General features: G+C 31.0%; 3 protein-coding genes across 3 annotated transcripts; 2 read left to right on the top strand and 1 right to left on the bottom strand.

Annotated features, from left to right (window-relative positions):
- Positions 1–2,604: 2,604 nt before the first annotated feature.
- LOC113860750 (serine/threonine-protein kinase tricorner-like) lies at positions 2,605–8,906 on the bottom strand. The gene is made up of 13 exons (XM_027493253.1): positions 8,674–8,906; positions 7,612–7,786; positions 7,402–7,485; positions 7,046–7,287; positions 6,292–6,508; positions 6,059–6,138; positions 5,453–5,537; positions 4,709–4,840; positions 4,504–4,617; positions 4,352–4,399; positions 3,715–3,799; positions 2,832–2,888; positions 2,605–2,699 (listed from the first exon to the last, which is right to left on the bottom strand). The coding sequence occupies exons 1-13, from the start codon at positions 8,895–8,897 to the stop codon at positions 2,605–2,607; spliced, it is 1,638 nt and encodes a 545-aa protein (XP_027349054.1). The 5' UTR covers positions 8,898–8,906.
- Positions 8,907–10,456: 1,550 nt separating this feature from the next.
- On the top strand, positions 10,457–12,343 carry LOC113863537 (H/ACA ribonucleoprotein complex subunit 3-like protein). Its single transcript, XM_027497159.1, has 4 exons — positions 10,457–10,511; positions 10,695–10,767; positions 11,243–11,285; positions 12,097–12,343. The coding sequence occupies exons 2-4, from the start codon at positions 10,714–10,716 to the stop codon at positions 12,192–12,194; spliced, it is 195 nt and encodes a 64-aa protein (XP_027352960.1). The 5' UTR covers positions 10,457–10,511; positions 10,695–10,713; the 3' UTR covers positions 12,195–12,343.
- Positions 12,344–13,341: 998 nt separating this feature from the next.
- Positions 13,342–22,913, top strand: LOC113861251 (dolichyl-diphosphooligosaccharide--protein glycosyltransferase subunit 2-like). Its single transcript, XM_027493952.1, has 20 exons — positions 13,342–13,526; positions 13,636–13,771; positions 14,230–14,419; positions 14,875–14,964; positions 15,315–15,377; positions 15,566–15,635; positions 15,760–15,824; positions 16,030–16,084; positions 17,133–17,260; positions 17,342–17,457; positions 17,614–17,683; positions 18,307–18,411; positions 18,562–18,651; positions 18,754–18,902; positions 19,135–19,246; positions 19,333–19,416; positions 19,844–19,924; positions 20,006–20,230; positions 21,350–21,472; positions 21,679–22,913. Exons 1-20 carry the CDS (start codon positions 13,514–13,516, stop codon positions 21,793–21,795), a joined length of 2,082 nt encoding a protein of 693 aa, XP_027349753.1. The 5' UTR covers positions 13,342–13,513; the 3' UTR covers positions 21,796–22,913.
- The last annotated feature ends 20 nt before the right edge of the window (positions 22,914–22,933 follow it).

The raw sequence follows: 22,933 nt of genomic DNA, 5'->3' as shown, positions 1-22,933 counted from the left end.
ACTTGCCAATGTCAAGCAGCAGGTAATGCATGGCAAGCATATTCATGACAACAAGAAAAGGATGAGTGACTAGAAGCCAACCATTACAGTTCGGTTCAATTGTGATTTTCATATTAAGAGTGAAGCTAAATAATTTCTAGAGCAATTATTGGCTTAACATTTGAGCTGTGCTACAAAATTGAAGTTTACAGAAGGGAGAGGGACATTTTGATTTGTCTTGATGGAGTAGAAACAACTACCACTGTATAAATTTTTTAATGATGCATTGTGTGAAGATTAAGTGAAAATCTAAAATTGCCCGTGATGGGTTTCCATGCATGTTCTATGACTTGGACGTTAAGGTACTTCCATAATTAATTTATAGGTAACAGGGAGTACTTTGGTGAGGACATGCCGGTGGATCTTCTGACTGAAAACAAAAATCATTAAGATAGTGAAAATTTTTCTTCAAAGAAGATTTAATTTTAAGGTGTTTACCAAATTTGACATCTGAATTCATGTATATATACTTCAAGCCTAAAAATTAAAAAAGTAGGTATATATGTGTAATTGGACTACTAATTATTAATTAACATATATATTAATTCAGTTGTTAAACAACCATTTAGGTAAAAGTGATGTCAATATGTTGGTTTATTGGGGTTTAAGGGAGTATGGAACAACCATCCAATTCTGCAATTCATTTTACCAACCCACAACCAAAGTTTAAAACACAAAGCTTATTATTATCGAAAATATTTTTTGAGTAATGAAAATGAGACAACAAATGCTTCTTTTATTGGCATATTTTAAATATATGTCTGTATAGAAAAATATTTAAAAATGAGAAACGATAATAGTTATATACATTCTCATATATAATTATAAACTTTATATTAAAATAATTGAATATATTGTTAATTATTACTTTAATTTTCCTTAGAACGCAACCCTCTTGAAACTTGAAGCATTTGGCTAATGATGATTGAGTTGTAAGCTTGGATTTGAAACGTGCCCTTGTGTACTATTGTAGGTCAGAGGTTCTGATTTTTCTTCTTCTTCCATAGATGCCTAATGACCTAAACGACACGGCATATATATAGAAAAATGGTACCCAAGTGCATAAAATAATGACAAGGAAAGCACTACAATTTAATGCATAAATAAACAAAAATGTTTATAAATTTGGTGCAGTATTTGATAATTTTTTTTATTTTGGTTTTATATTAAAGTATTATGTACTTTAGTTTTTATATAAAAAATTATCTATAGATCAATTTTTGTCACTTATTAAAATTAAAATAATATTAAATTTAATTAGTTCATTTATTTAGGATATTATTTATAGATAAAACTTGAATTCTATTAAGAAAAGGTTTGTTGAGATAATACGTATTTTGTTCTTTAAAGTAAAATTTTAAGTTTAAATTTTATGCATAAAGAATTTTGTTTAAGGAGTTACTCTTATTATATTATAAATGTTTTCATAGTTATAAAAATATATATAATTTATAAATATTATTCAAGTTATTGTGCCGAAAGTGTTATGCAATATTTTTATTTTTAAAATATTTTGTTTATTGATTTATTTGTTAGTTATTAACTGTTCACGTGATTCTTTTATACGCTTTTAACCTTTTATGATTTTAATATTTTTATTATTAAATATTTTATATTTTTTCAATAATTAAATTAATACTAATTAAATTTTTCAGCATTAAATAAATAATTTATTTTTTTAACAGTAATAATATTTTTATTAAATGTATATTTGATATAAATAAAAATATTTAACATTAATAATATAATATAATATTAATAATTAATAATTTTTTGTTATAATATTAAAAATATCATAACAAATAATAAACATAGGTTATTATTTAATCAATAAATAGTTTGTCCGGATTCTTTTAATATCTGGTAAAAAACTTTCATAACTTGAATTCTTTAAATTTGTCCGGATTAAGCTATAAATTAAACTATTAAAAAAATTACGTAACAAAAATATATATTATTGTAAAAAAAATTGTGATATCAAATAAAATTTCAAACATTAAAAGATAATTTTTTAAATTTAACAGACTCATTTGATATTACAGTTTTTTTTAATGATTGAGTAGAAAAATACAAGCACCTATATATCAAAATTTAAGATATTTTTTAGCATCTCAAATGAAAGTGCTTGATAAACACCTCTCTCGCTTCATCCCTGATCTTGCAAGAGTATGAACTATTAACAATAATTAAATTTTAAATTTAATTTTAAACGGGTCACGTTTTGCAAAAGTAGCATATATAGAACGTCTTTTAATGATTTGCCATTATTATTGTAAAAGAATAACACGAATATACACGATTAATTTCTATTTGTAATACGTGTGCATGAGTGCTGCATGTTTGACAAGCAAAAGAGAATAAGAGATTTACAGTTTTATAGTTGTGGTGACTAGCAAAACTTGCAAGACTCGCCTACATACAACACTTTCTTCTTGCATGCCTTTCATCAAGACATCAATCAAGTAACCATTCATGTTGCTAAGAACAAAATAGACGTGGAATAGCATCAAGAATTATATTAAAAATGGAAATGGTCAAAAATGTTGTAGGCTATAATTTTGGCACTTATATTGATTGGGCAGGTTGATCATTATATTGCTTAGTCATGCTTGCAGATGTATCTGAGCTCTCTAACACTTCGGATGTATCTGACTCATAATCTGTGTATATGTCACCCCAGTTTGATTGAATAATATGAGTTAATATTACAAGCAAGAAACAAAAATAAATGTATGCAAAGAATTAACAACACAAACTAAAAAAATTGATTATAATCATAAAAAAGTAATTACCAAATAAGGACTTGATGGACGGCTTCTTTGCTTTGGATGTTTTCTTCTTCAATTCAGCTACAAAGGAGAATGAGAAATCAAGACAAAAGATGATAATTTTTAACTTCTAGAACATTCTTAAATGTAACACACTCAATATACATACACACACAAAAATGTTTTATTGTCGCTTCCTAAAACTTATGTCACCTCATCGATGTGAAACTATCTTTTGATTAGAATTCCAATTAACATTTTTCAAACAAGGAGAAATTGAAGGAATCATAAGCAGTATCAACCAAACTCCATAGCATGATTATGCAAGTAAATTATTCTTTTAATTGAAATATTGAAGGGTTTGTGAGCTGAATAGAATTTGGTAATTTATTGATATATTAATGTGCATATAAGACTCCCTTCCAAAAAGGAAGAAAATGAAGGCCCAACTTAAGCTTAAGAAATGCAACATCTGTTAAAAAGTCCATGCTTTCTATCTTCCCTTGACAAATTTGCGGTTCATTGAAATAAGTTTTCATAAAAGTTTTTTAACTCCGTTCATGTTGAAGAAAGAAATCCAAAGGAAGCCATTTAATAAAATAAATATACTTTGTTATACATTTTAAGTGTTTAAGTTCCCTCATGTCCTATTATTGTTTAATAATGATACGAGCTATATATATAGTTGAGGTCTATTTGATAACTTGAGTTCAAATAAAATAAACCCACTGCTTAATTTTGCATCAATTATTGTGTATGTGTATTTAGTGCTAGATTTTGTTCTAACAAGTGTATCCTCAGCCGACAAAGCTAAGAAAGTGGTTTACATTATTACAAAGTTGTTAGAGAGTTAAAATTAGCATTATAAACAAGTATTCAAAAGGAAAATGAGCAAAAGGATATGTACCCATCCCAGGAACTTGATAATCGTTAACAATTTCAAAGTTTTTGTACGTGTATCCTACAAAATTCATGTCTTTGGACGAAAGCATCTGCAATAGCCAAATAAAGAACACAAAGCAAGAATAAGAAAAAGAAAAGAGAAGGATAACATTTAAGAAACTGAAACTATAAAGGTCAAGAATTATAGACATATATAAACACACACAAAAAATAAAATAAAATCATAAATATGGGCTTAAGAAAAGGAAAACTAACTATAACTTGCCAAAGACCTAAAAGCATGTCCATTTTTCTTGTTAATCGCATGCTATACACTAATATTATTTTCAATAGAACTAACAATAATTCTCTTTTAGTACAAAACAATATATCTTAGACTCAAGCAAGTGCAAACAAGCATAACTCGTTAAACTTGTTACAAACCCTAGCATGAGCATGTTTCATAATCTTCATTTTAGCAAGCCTAACAAATACACAAACCGGGTAAAGCAATGACTTAAAGCTTCCTAAAAATTCAGGGAAAAAAAAAAGTGTTTTCATGTTACATTTCAAAAATTCAACGATGTCTTTCAATATTTAGACAAAATGTTATAAAGATCTATATGAGGATTACCAACAGAGACATAAACACCTATTATTACCTTTCTCCATGGACCTGCTTTTGAAGATGATTGAATCTGTGTGTCAGACTACAGATGAAAAAAAAAAAGTTAAAAGAAAATAATGTAACAATGTAAATGGTTTTGCATAAGTAGCAAAATAGAATCAGCAAGATTCTGAAAGACTCAAATACCTCTTCAAATTTTTCAAAATTTTGGGTATCTAGCTCATCATTAACCTCCGGAATAAATGCAGCCTCAATTTGATACAATTTGTCCCATTCAACACCTTCGAAGAATGGATGAGCCTAAAATGGTAAATAACAAGAAGGTAACTTCTATATCCAAATATCTATATAATATATTTTAGAATTTAGAAAAGGACACACCATACAACACCTTTATTTCATCCGCACCATTTGACCCTAGCCTTTGGTGTACACTACACAAAAGCTTACTAATTAGATCTATAGCCTCTGAAGATAGCCTTGCTTCTTCAGGAAATTTCAAGTGGGATTTCCAATTTACTATCTGTATAAGAATAAGAAGATTTCATTATGCAATATGAGATATCTTAACTATTATGTTTACAATCAAAATGGTCAAAACAAATGAAACAAATTAAAAAATAACATGTTTTAAAAAACCAGGGAAAAAAAATAAAATAATTAACTTTATTTATTTATTTATTTGCACTTGAATAGTCTTTTTAGGCTTTCATATTCTTATTACCAATAACAAACAAGTTGAATTATAACCCATAAGAATATAATTTTTATTTCTTTACAATCAAAGAATTGCTTATTAAACTATCAGGTCTTCAATCACTTAATAAACAATTCTTGCATAGTTTAATAATAGGCTTAGATACCCACCCATTAGTGAAAAAAATCATACACAACATGATAAGGTCAAATGCCACTATATTCAAAGGATTTCAATCTAATCACCACTTTGACACTAAAATGATGATCGTCTAAGAATTTTATATAAAAAATATGCAAAAGAAAAGGACAAATAGCTTTCCTAAAATTCAATTATAATGGATAATAAGAATGTGCCATAGACATTTGTAGAACCAAAAGTAAAATGTAAAATAAACGTCACTCTTCTTAAACATTTATATTATAAATTAAAGATTACCTTCCTACAAGTTGACATTGGATCATCTGAATAAAAAGGCGGATATCCCACCAACATTTCATACATAATAGCTCCGAGTGACCACCTATAGTTTTTATTAAAACAATGTCATTATGTCAAAATCAGCTATGTAACATGAATTCATTAACATTTATTTATTCATAATTCTATGTAAGATAACAAAAATCTAATATATAATGAAAAATTCAACATGCTTACAAAATACTTTATAAAGTAAAAGAAACTAATTAAAAGGACAATGTCTCGAACAATATGTCAAGAATAAAAGAAAAACTTTAACGTAACAGTATATTGAAACCTTTTAAAATAATTATCTGTCGAACAAAAAAATTTGCCATAAAAATTTAAATGGAATCACTTTTAAAAAACTTATAAAAATAATTTAAAATTTAAAATTTTATTTTAATAATTTTTAAATATAATTCATACTAATAAATTATTTTTAATTTATTGTAATAAATTTTATGGTCAAATTTATAACAGAAGCTTTTATCTATAATAATAATAACTTATTAAATAAATATTTAACTAAATTATGTATTCAAATAAACCTTTAATGTTAACCTTAGCAATCAAAAAACTCACCAATCACATTCCATCCCGTAACCTTTCTTCAATAAAACCTCTGGAGCAATATAGTCTGGTGTACCAACAGTAGAATAAGCCTACAACATTTATACACTCACAATTACAAGCATAAACATGCATGCAAAATAAAAATTACTAGATCATAAAGTCACCATAATCTAACTAATTACAATTACACCCAGTATCATATTGAATAAGAAAAATATATCACAGAATAGCAATAAACTTACAAGTGTCCTCCTATTCTTTTGCCAATGTTCCAACTGTTCTTGTTGTGTGCGTTTTGGAGCTACACGTTCATCATTTTGTGCAGATCCATTTGCATTTTGACCTATAGAAAGATCTGTTTCTTCGAGTGTACTACAGTCTAATGGTTTACATAGTCCAAAATCTGACAACCTCAAGTGTCCATATCTATCAAGCAGTAAGTTATCAGGTTTAATATCCCTGCAACATGACAAATTGAAAAGATTAATTTACATTATATAATTCACTAAGGGTGCTTTAGATGTTAGTTTTAGACCAAATACATATATTGTTATACAAACAAATAAATCTGACTTCATACATTGGATAATTTTGAGTATTAAATCATTTTGAATTTAAAAAATGATGTGAAAAGCAATCATAGCAAAACTTGTTTCCAGGCAATGAGTTTTTTTTTTTTTTTTAATTCATACTAGGTTGATTTCAATCTAAGCCTACTAGAAACAGTTGAATATATATTATCAAATAAAAAATAATTAGCAACACACTCTATAACATATTTTTAATTATTAATTAGAATCTATAAAAAATTGTATGAATTTTACTCATTCTCATTCACAAATTAATATATTTTTAATATTTTTATAGTTTTTTTAATAAATTTTAATTAATAATTAAAAATGTATTAAACAAATTGTGTTAAAAAGTTGTTGTTGACATTTCTCTCGGTATAAAACACAGGACTAATATTATGTAAACAACCACTTTTATGTATACCTATGTATATAATTGTGTTTATGTATAGATTCAATAGCCAAAACTGTTTCCCCTACATAAAATCTGGCTTCATCTTCAGTCAATATATCCTTTCTCATAAGAAGAGTCATCATATCCCCACCCGGTAGATACTCCATAATAAGATACAAATAGTCATCATCTTGGAAAGAACAATAAAGTTTAACTATGCAATTGCTGTCAACCTCTGCAAGGAGATTCCTCTCAGCTCTAACATGTTCTACCTGAAATAGTTAACAAAATTAAAAGAAAGTGTGATGACTTCAATAACCTTTTCCACACAAAAGTTGTTATTTATTGAAGAAAATAATACGTAGCAAGACAAAATGAGTGCAAACCTGGCCTCTACGAAGCATTTCTGATTTCTTTAGCTTTTTCATTGCATATACATGATCTGTAGTCTTTTCTCTACAAACTCTGACCTGTAATAATTTCAAATTTTAGGTAAAAAATAGAATCATTGATGGAAAGCATATAAAGATTTAGAATTGGAAGACGAAAGAATAGTTGGTTTTGTCATAACACTTGTGTCATATATAAGAACTTACCTCCCCAAATGCACCTTTTCCAATCATTGTCAATAACTCGAAATCATCAACACCCATTTTGTGCCTTTGAAGACGCATATATTCAGTTTCCTTTTTCTCTAAAAACTTAAGTAGGTTATTTTGATCTTCCTCAGAGACATCAGCATCAGCTAACTTCTTTTCCAAGATGGTTCGACTGTTATATGTAAGGTGTTAAAAATTCTACAATTTTTTTTTGTCAATTCAACAAACATAATTCAAATTAATATTCAAGCTTATACAATACTTTAGCAGTTTGAGACATGCTTTAGCCAAATGAGGAGGGGAATTAGTAATTATCACACAGGTCAACTCAATTTACACCTCTAAAAAGGAATTTACGAGAGGATTATACATCTCCCACAATACATTTCGCTAATTTACTAATTCTAGGTTTTATATTAAGAATCAATGGCCTATGATCTCATGGAACTAGGGATGAGTTCTCTTTATTCGATGAGATTCCTATCCCTATAATTAATAATGAAAAGGCATATGAGGAACGGGGAAATACTCCCTACCCCTATCTTATCTGATTGAATCCCCTTCGTGCATTTTTATTTCTACATATAGTTGTCCACAATACATCCAAATCCTTATGGGAGTAGCAATAACAATTCCCTCCAATTTGATTAACAAAATAAAACATTAACTACCACAAACTTGTGAGGCATGAAATACATATTGAGAGACAAATATTTATTTTTCTTCTACAGGTAGCTTCTTATTCAAAGTTATGCCCTATATGATACCATGCAACTAGGGTATTTATCCAAATTAGTTATTTGAAAAACCCAACCAAACTAGGCTCACAAAACAAAATATATTCTCTTGTACTATAACTTGTGTACTACGCATAGTATAAAGCAGTAATAGAAAAGTGCAACATTTACACTAAAAAATTAATAATAGAATAAATATCCATTTAAATATTACATTAACAATATTCTAATAAACATGGATAGTTTCAAATCCGTTGGACAAAAGCTATGAATGCGATTTTTTCAGTTATATAAAATTTAATATGAATGAAATGAAACACACCGTTCCTTCCTTTCCTGAAGGTTCTTCATTTGCTCCTTGTAGTGGTTCTCAATATATTGCTTGGCTGCTGCAACCTTTTGTTTTGTGGTACTAGAGAGAGATGTTTCATCCATTGGCTCATTTAAACCTTCATTTCCACCATCAGTATCATCCTTCTTCCTCGTAGAACCCCTCAATCTGTCACGGGGTTGAAACTTCTGTAACCAACTCCTTGCCGAATCCATCTTCCTCACCAATAACAATCTCAATTACTACCAATAACAACCATCCTTATCCTTCCCTACAGTTTCTATGCTTTGCATCCTTGCAGTGTAACTATAATCAACCTGTGTAACATTTTCTGCATTAAATAATGAAACCACAAGAAAAACGTGAAAAAAAAATAGTCGTGTTTTCCTACAATCGACTTGAGAAACCTGTGTGACCTTAATTTTCCATTTGAAACATTTGGGAAGGAGAAAATGTAAAATTAAAAAAAAACTAATGCAGAAAAGTAGGATGATATATATTTGTTCATGGATTAAGGAAGCTTGAGAAATAAGAAAGAATTGTATTTATAGGAATTACCTGAGAATTCGGATTACCGCGTAATCAATAGTTATGATTCCACCGGAGAGAGAAAGAGAGTCCAAAAATCTCGGGTGCAATAATATGTTATGGTATGGCTTGACTCCTCCAAACAGAAACTTAAGATCACAATTCACAAGTACAATGTAACATGGCATTTCTTGAGGGGAAACTAGTCTTATTTTATAAATATTTTTGTCTTTCCTTTTTTGTTTTACCTTTAAATACATTTTTAAATTTTATAAATATTATTAAACTTCATTTTATTCTTGCAATTTTTTTTATTGCTTTTGATTCTTGCTGCAAGTTTTATTTATTTTTTTAAAATAGTCTCTGTTGTAATTTTTTTTTACTTTGTAAAGACATGACATGCAATTAGCATTACTGCCAACCATCGTTATAAAGTAACAAATAACATATTTTAAAATTTTAAATTTATAAGAATCAAAATCAATAATTTTGTTTGAAAAAAAATCAAATTTAGTTTCTTTTACATGGATAAAAATATATTTTACTTTTTTATTTTAATTTTAACCAGTGAAAGAAAGCAAAAAAAATATATGAATCCCTTAATTAATTATTTTTTATACAGAGTAAATTGTATTTTATTTTTTTATGATATGTATACATTATGCTTTATCTTTTTATTTTTAAAAATATGTTAAAATTATTATTGTGCATATAAAGAAATGGTATTAGTATTCTATATTTCAATTATTATATTATATGAAGAAAGTATTAAAATATTGTAAATACCCAATCAAACATTAAACAAGCTAGAGATATATTTGTAATTAAAAAATACCACACGCAAAAAAGACGAGTTCAGCTTGATTGTGCAAAACTATAAACACAATGCACAAACAAAACAATAACGTTTCAATCTGTTCCATTTTATTTTACTCCTCATACAATATTAATATTATATTTTAGAATTTATTTTAAATAATTAAAAAATGATAAAAATTTTAATTAATAAAATACTTACTACACTTTTATATTTTAATTGCTTAAAATAAACTTTAAAGATTGATATTTACAAAATCATAAATAAATTAAAAAGTAAGACAAGGTTACTGAACGGGCCCGTCTGAGACAAGAATTGAGACCAATGCCCAATTGGAGGACAAAAAAAAGCCCAGTAGGGTGACCTAAAAATAAAAGTGATTATGGTAAAGGCAACTTGCGCGAAGTAGAGGATCATAATAAACCTTGAAACCCTTTCCTCGCCTCCATCACAGGTTTCTCTTGTGCTGTTCTCTCTCAATCAGGTATTGTTTTGATAACCTTTGAATGATAATTGTTTCCAACTTACGATGCCATCACGTGCTCTGTTTCTTGTCGTTGTCCTCTTTTTTTCTCGGAATAACTGTTGTGTTATTTACATTGTGCGGGATGAATAATAATAACAACACTAATAATATTATTATTGAATTTACTTCATTTTTTTGCAGTGATAAGCTATCAGCAACCATGTATCTTCAGTTTTACATAAACGAGAATGGTGACAAAGTCTACACCACTAAGGTAAGCTCTGCGCAAGTGATTCTGTTATATATCTTTATCAAACCTTCAATCATGGACTCAAAAAAGATTTTTTTTCTCGTTTTTTGATTATCCTCTTCGCTTAATTTGAATTTAGTTATTGAAAGGTTGTTTCAACCCTAGCTCAATTTGATGCTGCATTTTTATTTATTGTTTCTAGAACACCCTAGTAGTTGAATTTTGCATAGATGATGAGTAATAAATAAAAGTTGACACTTGCTAACAAGTACCCTAAAGTTGCTAATTAAGAAATTAATAAATAATAATTTTTTTATTAGAAATTATTGTAGGATTTCATTGGAAATCAAGGTTGAGTATGCTGGTAATACGTTTTGATAAAAGTTTTTCACTTTAGGGCACTGGTTAGCATTTTCCAAAAACATTTGGTGGTTCACTGGCAATTCTAACATTGTGTTTTAATTTTATAATGACACTTTTGCTTCATTTTCGTTTGCAGAAAGAGTCACCGCTTGGGTTAGCTACACAATCTGCTCATCCTGGTATTTTGCTGAATCAATTTCAGTTTTCTAACGTCTATCACTTATGTGGTCTTTCAAATCATGACATATGTGCAGTGATCCTAAAATATTCTGTGGTCTTTTTGATTCGAGGGCTTTCTTTTATTCTCTTCTAATAGCCTCTGAATATTTTCTTGGTACGTGCATTGCACTACCATCTTGTATTTTAATGAACTTTTGTCCTAAGAAAAGTGAAAAGAGGGAAAAAAAAGATGACGGCATTAGACCTAGTACCCCTTATCGTTTTGCCTCAAGTGCTGACTCAATTTCAGCTTGGCATACAAGCTTAATAACTTATTTTCTTTTTCCTTTATCATTTCATTGCAATCTTCAAGTTGTTGTTACTGTTAGATACTAGATAAAGAGTAGATTTCATGTTGGATGTAAAATCATTGGCTGAGAAATATTAGTGTGGCTAATTGATTAAGAACTTGAACCGTAGGATGTGGAGCTAGGTAGCTTAATTTGCTCCTCTCTGTGTTTATTTGGCTATAAATGAGACAAAAAGGCGTGAGGCAAATGATGATAGCTAGTACAATTTTTTTTTTTAATGGGAATTGGATAATTCATATTTGCTCATTTTTCTCTGTATTATTTATATATCTACTATGAATGGCTGTTTTTTTGCACTCCATTGATGCGTCACTGGCAAAATTTGTCACTGCTTATTGAAATAACATTACAATCACCTTGTTTTGACAACTGAGTCTCAGACTAATATGTCAAATATTATTTAGAATTCATGCACCTTCTATAGCTGTTAGTGATTTTTCTTGGTTTTCCTGATCTGCAGCCCGGTTTTCACCTGATGACAAATATTCAAGGCAGAGAGTTCTTTTGAAGAAGCGTTTTGGATTATTACCAACCCAGCAGCCGCCTCCAAAGTATTGAGCGATGTAGAAGCTCTAACTTTCAAGTGCTTTTCATTCCCTGCTTATCTGTGTTTTCTGATCTAGTACTGGTGTCAAGTAGCTGAGCCGTATATGTATTTTTGTTCTGAACCAAATATGCCAAAATCTAGCTCACATATTAGAATGAAGTGACGAATGTTGAAGTGCACTAATGAATTGAGTTGATGTGTTTGCAGTTAATATCTTCTTCTAAAGGTCATCTCAAAAATTTATTTGAACTTTCTCACAATGCAAAAACAAATTTCGGAACAAGATAAAATCTGTTACATGAATAAAAATAAAAGTATGCCTGTGCGGGCTTTTGCTACCTCCTTTTTGAGGACTTAATTGGTGAATCGTTCCTTAGCATTGAAACTGTAAGAAAATTGCACTGCAATTGATTCATTTCCTAATGACAAAGTTGGAATGCTGTTGTAAGCATTAGAAAAACAGTACATATACGGGGAAGTTAAATCAATACAGTTTGATTTGTCATCTAGAAGTCATGTTACCCTAATCAATTTTATATAATTCTGTTTCAAATTTAACATTTTTAGGACCTTCACATTGTCACGCTTAGTTTTGGGTTGTCTAATGAAAAATAATGTACTGAATTTGTATAAATATGAGCACGAACAACACGTATTTCTGAACCAACTTTCAAAGAACACCCAAGCATCATATTTCTGAATTGCTCTTCTTCCCATTGTGGTAAGATTAACCAACAAGATAGACTTGAATTGTGCAAAGAGAGAGGATGCGAGGCGAGTGCGGTTTATGCTAACTAGCGAGTACGTATACAATTTGTTCTTGCCAAGAGATGCTTCGCTTTCAGTGAGAACATAGCATCAAAGTACGAGAGGCATATTTATGTAATTGTTCGATTATCTTCCCAGCATTTCAGCAAGCAATTATAAATAGAAATGATAATTTCTTTTTTTAACAAAAGACAGAAATTATTAGTATCTTAAACTTTTACATAGACAGATAAATAGAAATGTTTTTTTTAAGACTTAAATAAAAATTCACGTATAATTTTTCTTTGTAAATCAATATAAAATATCACAAATTTAATACATTAATAATATTAAATATTTTAAAATTTAATCGATTTTTTATTATTCTTATTTCTGTGAAACGTTGATTTCTGCATTGACTTGAAGGGGGACAGATAAGGTATTAAAACAGTATTTTGGGGGGCATTTTAGGTAATAAAATATGATTTCACGACCAAGACGACTATAGTTCAGTTGCACTCGAAACACCGAGTGGAAGTCGAAGTCGTCGCTTGGCAAGTGCAACCGAACCCTTCTCATCTTCATGCTGCTTCCGCGTACGTCCTAATTCTCGATCCCTAAGCCTTAAACCTACGCCGATCCGCTCCAAATTGTAAATGTGATTTGCTTTCTTTGTGAAATTCTCTCTCTGATTCATCGCTGCAGGAATGGCCAAAAACCTAGGAGGATTACTGGCACTACTTCTCGCTATTTCGATCTGCGGAGCCGTAACGATTCCTGGCCCTATATCCGATTCTCACCGTTCTGCAGCTTTAGAACTCTTCGATGGATCCTTTTCAAGGTCAGTTGAATCCTCTCTAGCTGTGTTTTTCTATGTATAGTTTGATTTGATACATGCCTAACTTAGTTGTGAGATGCGGATTCATGGATCCTTATATTGTGTGATTCCGTAAATCTAACTATGGTCTCGTCGTGGTTTAATTTCGTGAATCAGTGTAAGTAGTGAAGAGTTTGTCTAACTATAGTTCCGTCAATACAAACTATGATAAATATTGATCTCCGATTTCTCTGAGGCTATTTAATTACAGCATTGTTTCGGGAACCAAGTAGGAGTTGCCTTAATGTGATTTTTGTAGTCCTTTAATATTTGTTTGAAATGCAACATTGTGATCTAAGCACATCCTGAGACGTCAAAAGATTGTTTGTAATTCTTTTAGGTTTGTATGATGTGTTACTTTGTTGAAATTATTGATTACTGTATAAAAGACTACTCAATAATATTCTCTCGTATGTTGTCAGTTTGGAAGATGCCTATGAGGCCCTAAGAGTTTTTGATATTCTTGCAATTGGGAAAAAGCCTAATGTGAGCACAGCCGCTTGTCAGAAAGTATTGGAAAATCTTGGGTCGTCATCCCCTCTTAAGGATTTGTTTTATGCCTTAAAGGTTAATGGCATATTAAAATGCAAGGTTAATGGGGATGTTTTCAAGGTAATCTAATGCTTTGGGTATTATTTTATGATTTTGTTGCCAAGGTAATCAAAATCAATATTTTACTTAAGATCCAAAAGGGGACTGAAATTTTTAAATCATGAGATTGTAACATGGATCATCAATATATGTGCATATAAAATAGCTGAAGTATGAAAATAACCTTTAAATCACTGCAGACACTTAATCAAGCTGAAATTGAATATCCATTAGGTGATATACCATTCATAAGTCACAAATTAACAACTTAAGCTAAAGTAGTAACAAGTTAACAACTGCAAATGCAAAACACCACGTTTTTTTTTTTTGCAGGTGACAAGACATAGAATATAAACACCAACCCCTTTAGAACAAGTAGCCGCTTGAATGTCATTGCTTATGAAATTTATAATTTATGTCGTGTTGTTAAATACCTAGTCTGAAAACTGATGCTATTATTTGTTTATCTTTTAAAGGATATTGCTTCAAGGCTTAAAGCTACTATCAATGATGCAAGTACTTTGGTTGACATGTACTACTCAATAGGAAGTTTACTTCTTATAAAGGTAATTCTCTTGACTCTACTTAATTTGGGAAGCCCAGTGGGCTGTTTTGAGTTTTTATTAGTATCCTCTGGGAACGATGTGGTGCATTATTGAAAATATTTACCTGTCCTTTCTACTCATAGTAAACTGGGCTTAGTTCCTAGTTATCCAGCTAATCTAATTGATATGTAAAATTTCTTTTGGTCTTTCTAGTATTCTCCTAACATGCTGAAATTTCTCATGTTATGTAATTTTAAATAGTGGAAATGTCTCTCTTTTGAGGGCTATGCTTTTTAATTAAGACTTGCAAACTGCAATGTGATATGTTTCATTATGATTTATTCCTTCATTGTCCCTTCATCGTTATACAGGATCAGGCTTCTGATGTTGATGTGCTTCTTACTGATGCTGATGGGACTTTCCATTCAATCAAGGTCTGTTTTTAATGCCTTTAGTTTTGAGGAAGATGGGAACTTGGTTTGTTACTTGATAAATACCATTCTGGTCTCATCTAACATGGTGACAGGAGATTCCCCCAGTTTAATTCGTTTTGCTTCACAAATTACATAAGATTTTGTTACTGGGTGCAATATGATGATTTCATCTACTGCAATATTGGCAGGCTCTAAGCCAAAGTGATGGAAGATGGCGCTACAGCTCAGATAATCCAGAGTCTAGTACCTATGCTGCTGGTAATGATCTATATGGAAATGTGTTGAGATTTTATGTTTTCTGCACTGAAATTAGCAATACTGAATCCCTGGAAATGTTGCTGTTTATCTGTAAAACAACTTAAGCTATTAATGTATTTTACAGGATTAGCACTTGAAGCACTGGCTGGAGTAATCTCATTAGCATCTTCTGAAATTGATCAGTCTAGGGTAAAATTCTGAGTCTTAAACTAGCTGCTACTTGCTTCACTATTTTATACTTAAAAATCTTGTTTAGTTGAAAAGCTTCATATTATTTCTAAATTCTCCAATTCATGTTGATGAAATTATTTGCATTATAATAGTATGCTAGATAATATTTTCCTGGGCATCCAGGCACTCCCATTGATGTCTAATATTAGCTCCATATTGTCAGGTGAGTGCAGTGAAAAATGATATATTGAAGCTTTTTGATGGCATTGAGAAATATGGTAAGTGTACCTTTACTTTTAACCTCATTCAAATTTCAAGACATGACTGTTAATGTTCATATATAAATTTAGATTTCCCGAGCATGGATTTATATAGCTTCCATGGTTAATTTTTTCTTTGGTAAATGTTAGATTCTAAATATCTCCTTCTGTCAGTGCATTTTGTGCTTTGTTGCATTGTTTCTTGTTTGGCTCTTTGTAGCATTTTGTTCCTTTTAGTTTAAATGTTGATTGTGTGTCTCTGTTGCAAATTAGCAACCACCTCTTTGGAATTATCCTTCTGATAGTGTCATTTGTCTCTGTACATTGGAAAATGTTATGTTTAAACAATACTGAGTTTCATTTTGGTACTATAGTATTTTCTTGAAGGTTTCAATTGAGTTGACTACCTTTATTAGTTGCATGCAATGGTAGCATGTTTATTAATTATTACTGACCAATATAATGTCCTATTTTATGAACTAAGTTACCCGAAGATAGAAGAGGCACCTCTTCAAAATGATTTAGTCTTGAAGGCCTTTTTTTTGTGGTAATATATATGTTGGGTTGAGAATGAGTATAGCGATTTCAATGTTTTTTTTAATCAAATTTAGTACTTACTAACGTAGAGCAGACTTGAATAAGTATTTATTCTTCTTTTGCTTGTAAGACCTCTATTTCTTAGGTTCATCAGTATTATAAGAAATTGAAAATGCAGAAAAACGTTGTTTGTTTTTTCTACTTCTCATTTTTAATGTTATGTCATAATACTATTAATAATTATATTCTTAAATTAAAATATTTTTATTCATATATATTAAATAAATTTTAATTGTCAGTTTTACAAGTTTTAAAAAAAATTCTAGATGTAACATTTAAATTGTAGAATTGAAATTGAATTTAGAGTTCAAATTATAAACCATAATTATTTGCACAACCAAAATATTAAAATTCTGCTTAAGAACCCTAATTTTATCCAAATGGACCCTAAGTGTTTGTTATTGCATTCAATGGTTCTTCTGTTTCATTCTTCATCCTGCTTGTCTTTGATTAACATATTCTTTTTCAGATGATGGGTCCTTCTATTTTGATGAGAAATTTGTTGGTGGACATGAGCATCAGAATTCTCTTTCCACTACTTCTTCTGTTGTTCGAGGGGTTACAGCATTTGCTGCTGTTACTTCTGGAAAAATAAATGTATGTGGAGTGTAACGGGCTGCTCTTTAATTTTTTATTCTGTTTGAATTTTCTGTTAATGTTTAGGCTTTTTATTTCCAGCTTTCAGGGGATAAAATATTGGGTTTAGCAAAATTTTTCCTAGGCATTGGAATCCCAGGAGATGCCAAGGATTTCTTCAATCAAGTTGAATCATTAGCTCTTCTAGAGAACAACAGGTAAGTGCTTCTCTCAAGAACAACCTATTATTGTGAAGTTCATGAACTTAATAGTGATACCTCTTTTTTTTTTTTCTGTTTCTTCTTTATTGATACTATGATCTCTTTATGATATTCAGTCATAATATGTACCTTGGATTTCTTGTTGTGCTGTAGGGTTTCTATCCCATTGATTCTGTCACTTCCTGCAACAGTTTATTCATTATCCAAAAAAGATCAGCTCAAGGTATGCAATGAAATTAAAGTCTTTAAAGTCCTTATTTTGGGAGTATTATAAGTAATAGCTCTTAGAAATTGGGAGATAATGATTAGTGGATGGTATACATTGGCTTCTGAATGCCTCAACGTTAGTACAATCTTTTTTTAAAACTAAAAGTAAATAGTTTGTAGCCCTTTGGTTTTTATCCATTTTTGGCCTGAACCATCATCCTTAAATATACATTTTTGTCACTTCCTGTCAGAATCCAGCATTAATGAGTCAAATCTCTAAAATGATTACCAATACAGCTCATAGTTTTGATTAGGCTTCTTTTGTCAATTATGACCATAAGCTGTTATTTGAATTGTTAATGCCTTCATTTTCAATCATTTCTTTTAAATTCTTTTTGTTATGCTCTCCTTGTGCTGTTACCTTTATTCTGTTATGTAGCTTAACAAGCTCTTGTTTTGCATGTTTTCCCCTTTTATTGTGTTTTTATTCATTTACATGAAGTAATTCATGAACGTCAAACCCATCAGTTGGCTGTGTTAATCGTTCATCTGCCTTTTTATAATTGTGCAGTTTTTCTGCTTTTCACATACGTTTATAATTGGGAAAACATGACAATTTTCTATTTCAAAATTAATCAGGTTAGGGTGAATACAGTACTTGGTTCAGTTGCACCACCTCTAACTGTTAAACTTGTCAAAGCTTTCCACACTGATGCTAAAGGTTCAGCTATTATTGAGAGCAAGGTGAGTGATGAACCAATGATTTATTTTGAGGAGTGGAGCTTGGTAATTTCCCCCCTATGATGCAGTCATTTAATTTGACGGTTTTTTTCTTATCTCTGGTGTGTGCTACCTTCCATAGTTTGAATACACTGCCCATGTTTCATGATACAGGAGCTCCAATATGATAAAAAGAGTGGACTTCATGTCTTGGATGTTTTTCCAGATATGGTGGACGTGGGAACCTATGTGTTTGTTTTTGAGGTATTCTTGCTTATTAAATTTAGTGATTATTTTTCCTTTTAAGTTGCATCAAGGTGTATTTGTTTCTCCTGTCAACTATAATATTGCAAATTTGTTTTATAGACGATGCTTCATGATTCTGCTGGTGAAAAAGTTTATGCTACTGGAGGCCAAATTCATGTACCAATATATGTCACTGGCATTATTAAAGTTAGCACTGCAGAAATTGCAGTTCTTGACAGCGATCTTGGAAGTGTTGAAACCCAGAAGATGTAAGTTTTTGTTTTTGGTTTAAAATTTTTTCTGAAGTTATACTATGGATCATTCAACTTATTTACTGAGCACATTTAATTGTCATATGCCTGGCATTTTATGTTGTGTTTACTGTATGAAGTTTGGACTTAGTACGTAGGAATTTAAATCTTGAGTGTTGTATTTAACTGTTCGTAACTCATATGCATATGTTTTTATTTCTTCATTTTCAATTGGCATTTTGCTATCCAGGTTAGATTTGGCAGGAAAGGATGTTATTTCACTCTCAGCTAACCACTTGCAAAAGTTGCGCTTTTCTTTTCAATTGACAACACCTCATGGTCATGCTTTTAAGCCCCATCAGGTCTGTAGTAGTTTCCTAATTGTCTTAGACCTTCTAAATATATGTCATTTCAATGCTCTGTTTATTGTGAATTTGTTCTTCTGCAGGCATTTTTCAAGTTGAGGCATGAGACAAAATATGAACACATCTTTGTGGTTGGAAATACCGGCAAGAAGTTTGAGATTATTCTTGTTAAGTGTCTCTTATCACATATCTCATTGTTTATGTCAAAATGCTCATAATTCTTAATAAATATCTGTTGCACAACTCCTGAGGTCATATGATGTGTTTATGCATAACTGCATCTGCATTGTCATTCTGGATATTATAAATCAAAATGCAATATTGAGTGGAAAAGGTGTGTGGTGGTTTTGGTACATTCTAGTACCTTTAACCACTTGTAGGGAGGGGTTATTTTATATATTATTTTGGAACTACATGCAACTGTATTGTAAACTGATGATTCGCCTTCCTTAACTTCTTTTAGTTGGACTGGGATTGAGGAGCTTGTAATTTTGTGTGACCTATGTTTCTGTGAAGACTGTAATTGTCATTTCATTCTCATCAACCAAAATAGCTGTTCTTGTTTTGCTAATGTTTTGTAATTTTGGCTCTTAGGATTTTCTTGGTCTGGTAGAGAAATTTTATTACCTCTCAGGCAGATATGACATTGAGCTGACTGTTGGTGATGCTGTCATGGTATCCTGTGCTATTTACTTTTAATTTTCTCCTTTACCCATAATACCATAGGCAATCTAAGAAAAAATTATTTGGTTTCAGGAAAATTCTTTCTTATGGACACTTGGCCGTGTTGAATTAGATCTTCCAGAAGCACCTGAGAAGGCAGCCCGTCTTCCTCCACTCCCTGTCGATCCATACTCAAGATATGGACCCAAGGCAGAGATAACCCACTTATTCAGGGCTCCTGAAAAGCGACCACCCCAGCAACTCTCTCTTACTTTCTTGAGTTTGACCCTGTTGCCATTTGTTGGCTTTTTGGTTGGGGTAAGTCTTGTGAATAATCCTCCCTTAGAACTGGGAAGAGAAACTGCAGAAGAGTTATCTAGAAATGTTAATTTGCTTTTACTTTAAATTTACTTTTATGGCTAGTCTTTATTAGTTAACTATTAATTTTATCAAAAAAATATTGAATCAGATGTCATAACTAACAAGAAGCCCAAAAGCTCAACCTAATAGGTGAAGACACATAAATTGTTTTATATTATATTACTAACATGCACTTGAAGTGGGAACAATGCACAGGCCCACCTACCGTGTATGGAAATTAAATATTTATCTTTATTAGAAGAATGGAGATGACTAGGATAGAATTCTAGACCACTTATCACAGAGGCATTGATACCATATCATGATCCAACAATCTCAAAAGTTTAAGCTGCTAATTGAAGACACATGAATGGTTTTTATATTATACTTCTAACTGATGTGGTAATTATTTTTGGGAGCTTTTGGGGTAAGAACTGAAGAGTGAAAATGGCCTTCCTGTTTTATTTATTTATAGCAGTTATATACATTTTCCCCTTATAATTATGACAGACAAACTCATTATTGGTGGTGAATCTTAATGTGATAACCTAGTCTCAACTTAAACTGCCTGTTTCTCTCGCCATCTTTTTTAACCAAGTTACACACTCCCACATTAAAATATATTTCCTTTTTGGAAATGGATATGGCTGACAATGAGAGCACTAGGGTCTTATCTACTTTAGGACACCAGTAAAGGTTTTTTAAATGTAGAGCAGTGTTGTCTGGAATCTTGTCTTATGAAAGATAATATTTGTAAAGATCAAACATTTAATATTGGAAAGACTGCTTTAAATTTGCAAGACTTCCATCTGCATGAAATTGGGCCTCTATGGGAGTCTGGTCTGATTGCTTTAAGTTGCTCTTGCTAAATGTTTAAATTGTTTTCTTTTCGGTCTAAAGTTTGGAATTCAGGAATTGTATGTTAAACATATAGATATATTTTTTCGCTTCTTATGTTTAGGAATTATGAGGTTACTTGTACAAAATTGTGGTTTATTTGCTTTGTTTTGTTAAAGATTTGGTCTATTTTCCTGTATGTTATTTAACATTTGTCATTCTCTTTGATGTCATTTATAGCTGTTACGCTTGGGGGTGAACTTGAAAAATTTTCCTTCTTCAGCAGCACCTGCTACATATGCCATCCTGTTCCATCTTGGCATTGGTGCAGTTCTATTGCTTTATGTTCTTTTCTGGTTGAAGGTATGCCAGCGTATCACTATTGAACATGTTTCATTCAATTTCTTTTGCTAAATATCTATTTGTCCATATAATTTCGAAGTAGAGGTAATTCATTATCAATGAGAAGCACCGTCTCCTGTAAACTGAGGGGAATTTTGTCAGACATTTTATTCCTCCTTTTTTCTATGTGAAATGCTTCTCTGCTGACATTTTTTGGTCATGTGCAGCTGGATTTGTTCACTACACTCAAAACTGTAGGGTTTTTGGGAGTTTTTCTGATATTTGTGGGACACAGAATTCTTTCCCATCTCGCTACAACATCAGCCAAGTTGAAGTCTGCATGAGTAAAAGGAAAATTGTCTATTTATAAAGACACAACATGATAATTTGAGTTTTTCCTTGAAAAAAATGGTACTAATCCAATTTTGTAGGACTTTGTTGTACTAGTTTGTAACAAATTTAGAATGCTCAACTATATCAAGGGAGAAAAGCTTTATCTTGATCTTGCTTTATCCTGATGAAAGCCATCGTCGGATACCGCCTGTTTTAGCATATTCTACCTATCCGTGACATTGTATGGTAGACATGGCTTTTTTTCAAACCATATGCTACCATAGTCCGTGTCCTGCAATGTCTGCCAACCCACTTCAGCATCAACTAATCAGTATTGCGTTTTATAGATCATAAAGTGTTCGTCAAGTTTTGAGGACTTTTGTTTACTGTCTCAAAGTTTCAGCGTATTGGAAAGGCTGGACAAATTCTGGTCCGTGGATAAAGATGGCTTAGACCCTTTGTGAACATGTAGGTCGTGTAAACATATTAGCTGTTTCAAGCGGTGTCTTTTCTGGTTCTTTTAAGTTAGCTATGATAGCTGCAACCAAAATAAAAAACCATGATAGCTTGGATCGAGAATGAAGAGCTGTTATAGTCCCTGCAGTGTAGGTCGAGTGATAGTTGGACATGCAGTCAAGCGGGGTGGGGTTCGTACTGTGTTTCCTGGTCTAAAGGGTTCGAACTCTATCAACCCAAATTCCCTGTCCAATGACCCCACTTCCAGGCCGAAAAGAGAGAGAGCAAAAATGAATAATATTTGAATTTAAGAATTAAGTACTGCAAAACTTGTTAAATAAAACCATGGTTGGCATACAAATCTTTTCGTAGACTAGATTATGCGATTTTAATTAGTTTTATGTATTTAAATGTGATTGCCAAGACAAAAGTGCTATTAGACAAAAATTATTAGACTAAATTATGCAAAAATGAATTTTGTATATGTATAAATAAACTGAATTTGGAGAGAAGCCCGGTTAGAAAACTCTTCCCAAGGTTCCAAACAATTGAAGTTAAGTTGTTCATATCACGAGAATGTACACATGGGAGCTACATCAAAATCCGTGATTTTGATTAGATAATAGAAGTGTGTAGCTAAACTGTTACTAAGGTGAATATAAAATTTGATCAGCTTATTCATTCTTTATGTGC

The sequence above is a fragment of the Abrus precatorius genome, unplaced genomic scaffold (assembly GCF_003935025.1).
Source record: "Abrus precatorius isolate BTA unplaced genomic scaffold, Abrus_2018 Scaffold3, whole genome shotgun sequence".
NCBI classification, from domain to species: Eukaryota; Viridiplantae; Streptophyta; class Magnoliopsida; order Fabales; family Fabaceae; genus Abrus; species Abrus precatorius.
The sequence above is the reverse complement of the archived record's forward strand: the minus strand, read 5'-3'. Positions and strand labels throughout refer to the sequence as shown.

What these genes read in the sequence shown, in the direction of transcription:
- LOC113860750 (XM_027493253.1), bottom strand. Translation starts at nt 8,897, where the DNA reads ATGGATTCGGCAAGGAGTTGGTTACAGAAGTTTCAACCCCGTGACAGA. An exon ending in CTTCAGGAAAGGAAGGAACG is followed by an intron (nt 7,787 to 8,673) that starts GTGTGTTTCATT and finishes TACATATAACAG; the next exon opens with TCGAACCATCTTGGAAAAGA. An exon ending in AAATGCTTCGTAGAGGCCAG is followed by an intron (nt 7,288 to 7,401) that starts GTTTGCACTCAT and finishes TAACTATTTCAG; the next exon opens with GTAGAACATGTTAGAGCTGA.
- LOC113863537 (XM_027497159.1), top strand. Translation starts at nt 10,714, where the DNA reads ATGTATCTTCAGTTTTACATAAACGAGAATGGTGACAAAGTCTACACC. An exon ending in ACAAAGTCTACACCACTAAG is followed by an intron (nt 10,768 to 11,242) that starts GTAAGCTCTGCG and finishes TTTCGTTTGCAG; the next exon opens with AAAGAGTCACCGCTTGGGTT. An exon ending in TACACAATCTGCTCATCCTG is followed by an intron (nt 11,286 to 12,096) that starts GTATTTTGCTGA and finishes CCTGATCTGCAG; the next exon opens with CCCGGTTTTCACCTGATGAC.
- LOC113861251 (XM_027493952.1), top strand. An exon ending in ATGCTTTTAAGCCCCATCAG is followed by an intron (nt 19,247 to 19,332) that starts GTCTGTAGTAGT and finishes GTTCTTCTGCAG; the next exon opens with GCATTTTTCAAGTTGAGGCA. An exon ending in CTGTTGGTGATGCTGTCATG is followed by an intron (nt 19,925 to 20,005) that starts GTATCCTGTGCT and finishes ATTTGGTTTCAG; the next exon opens with GAAAATTCTTTCTTATGGAC.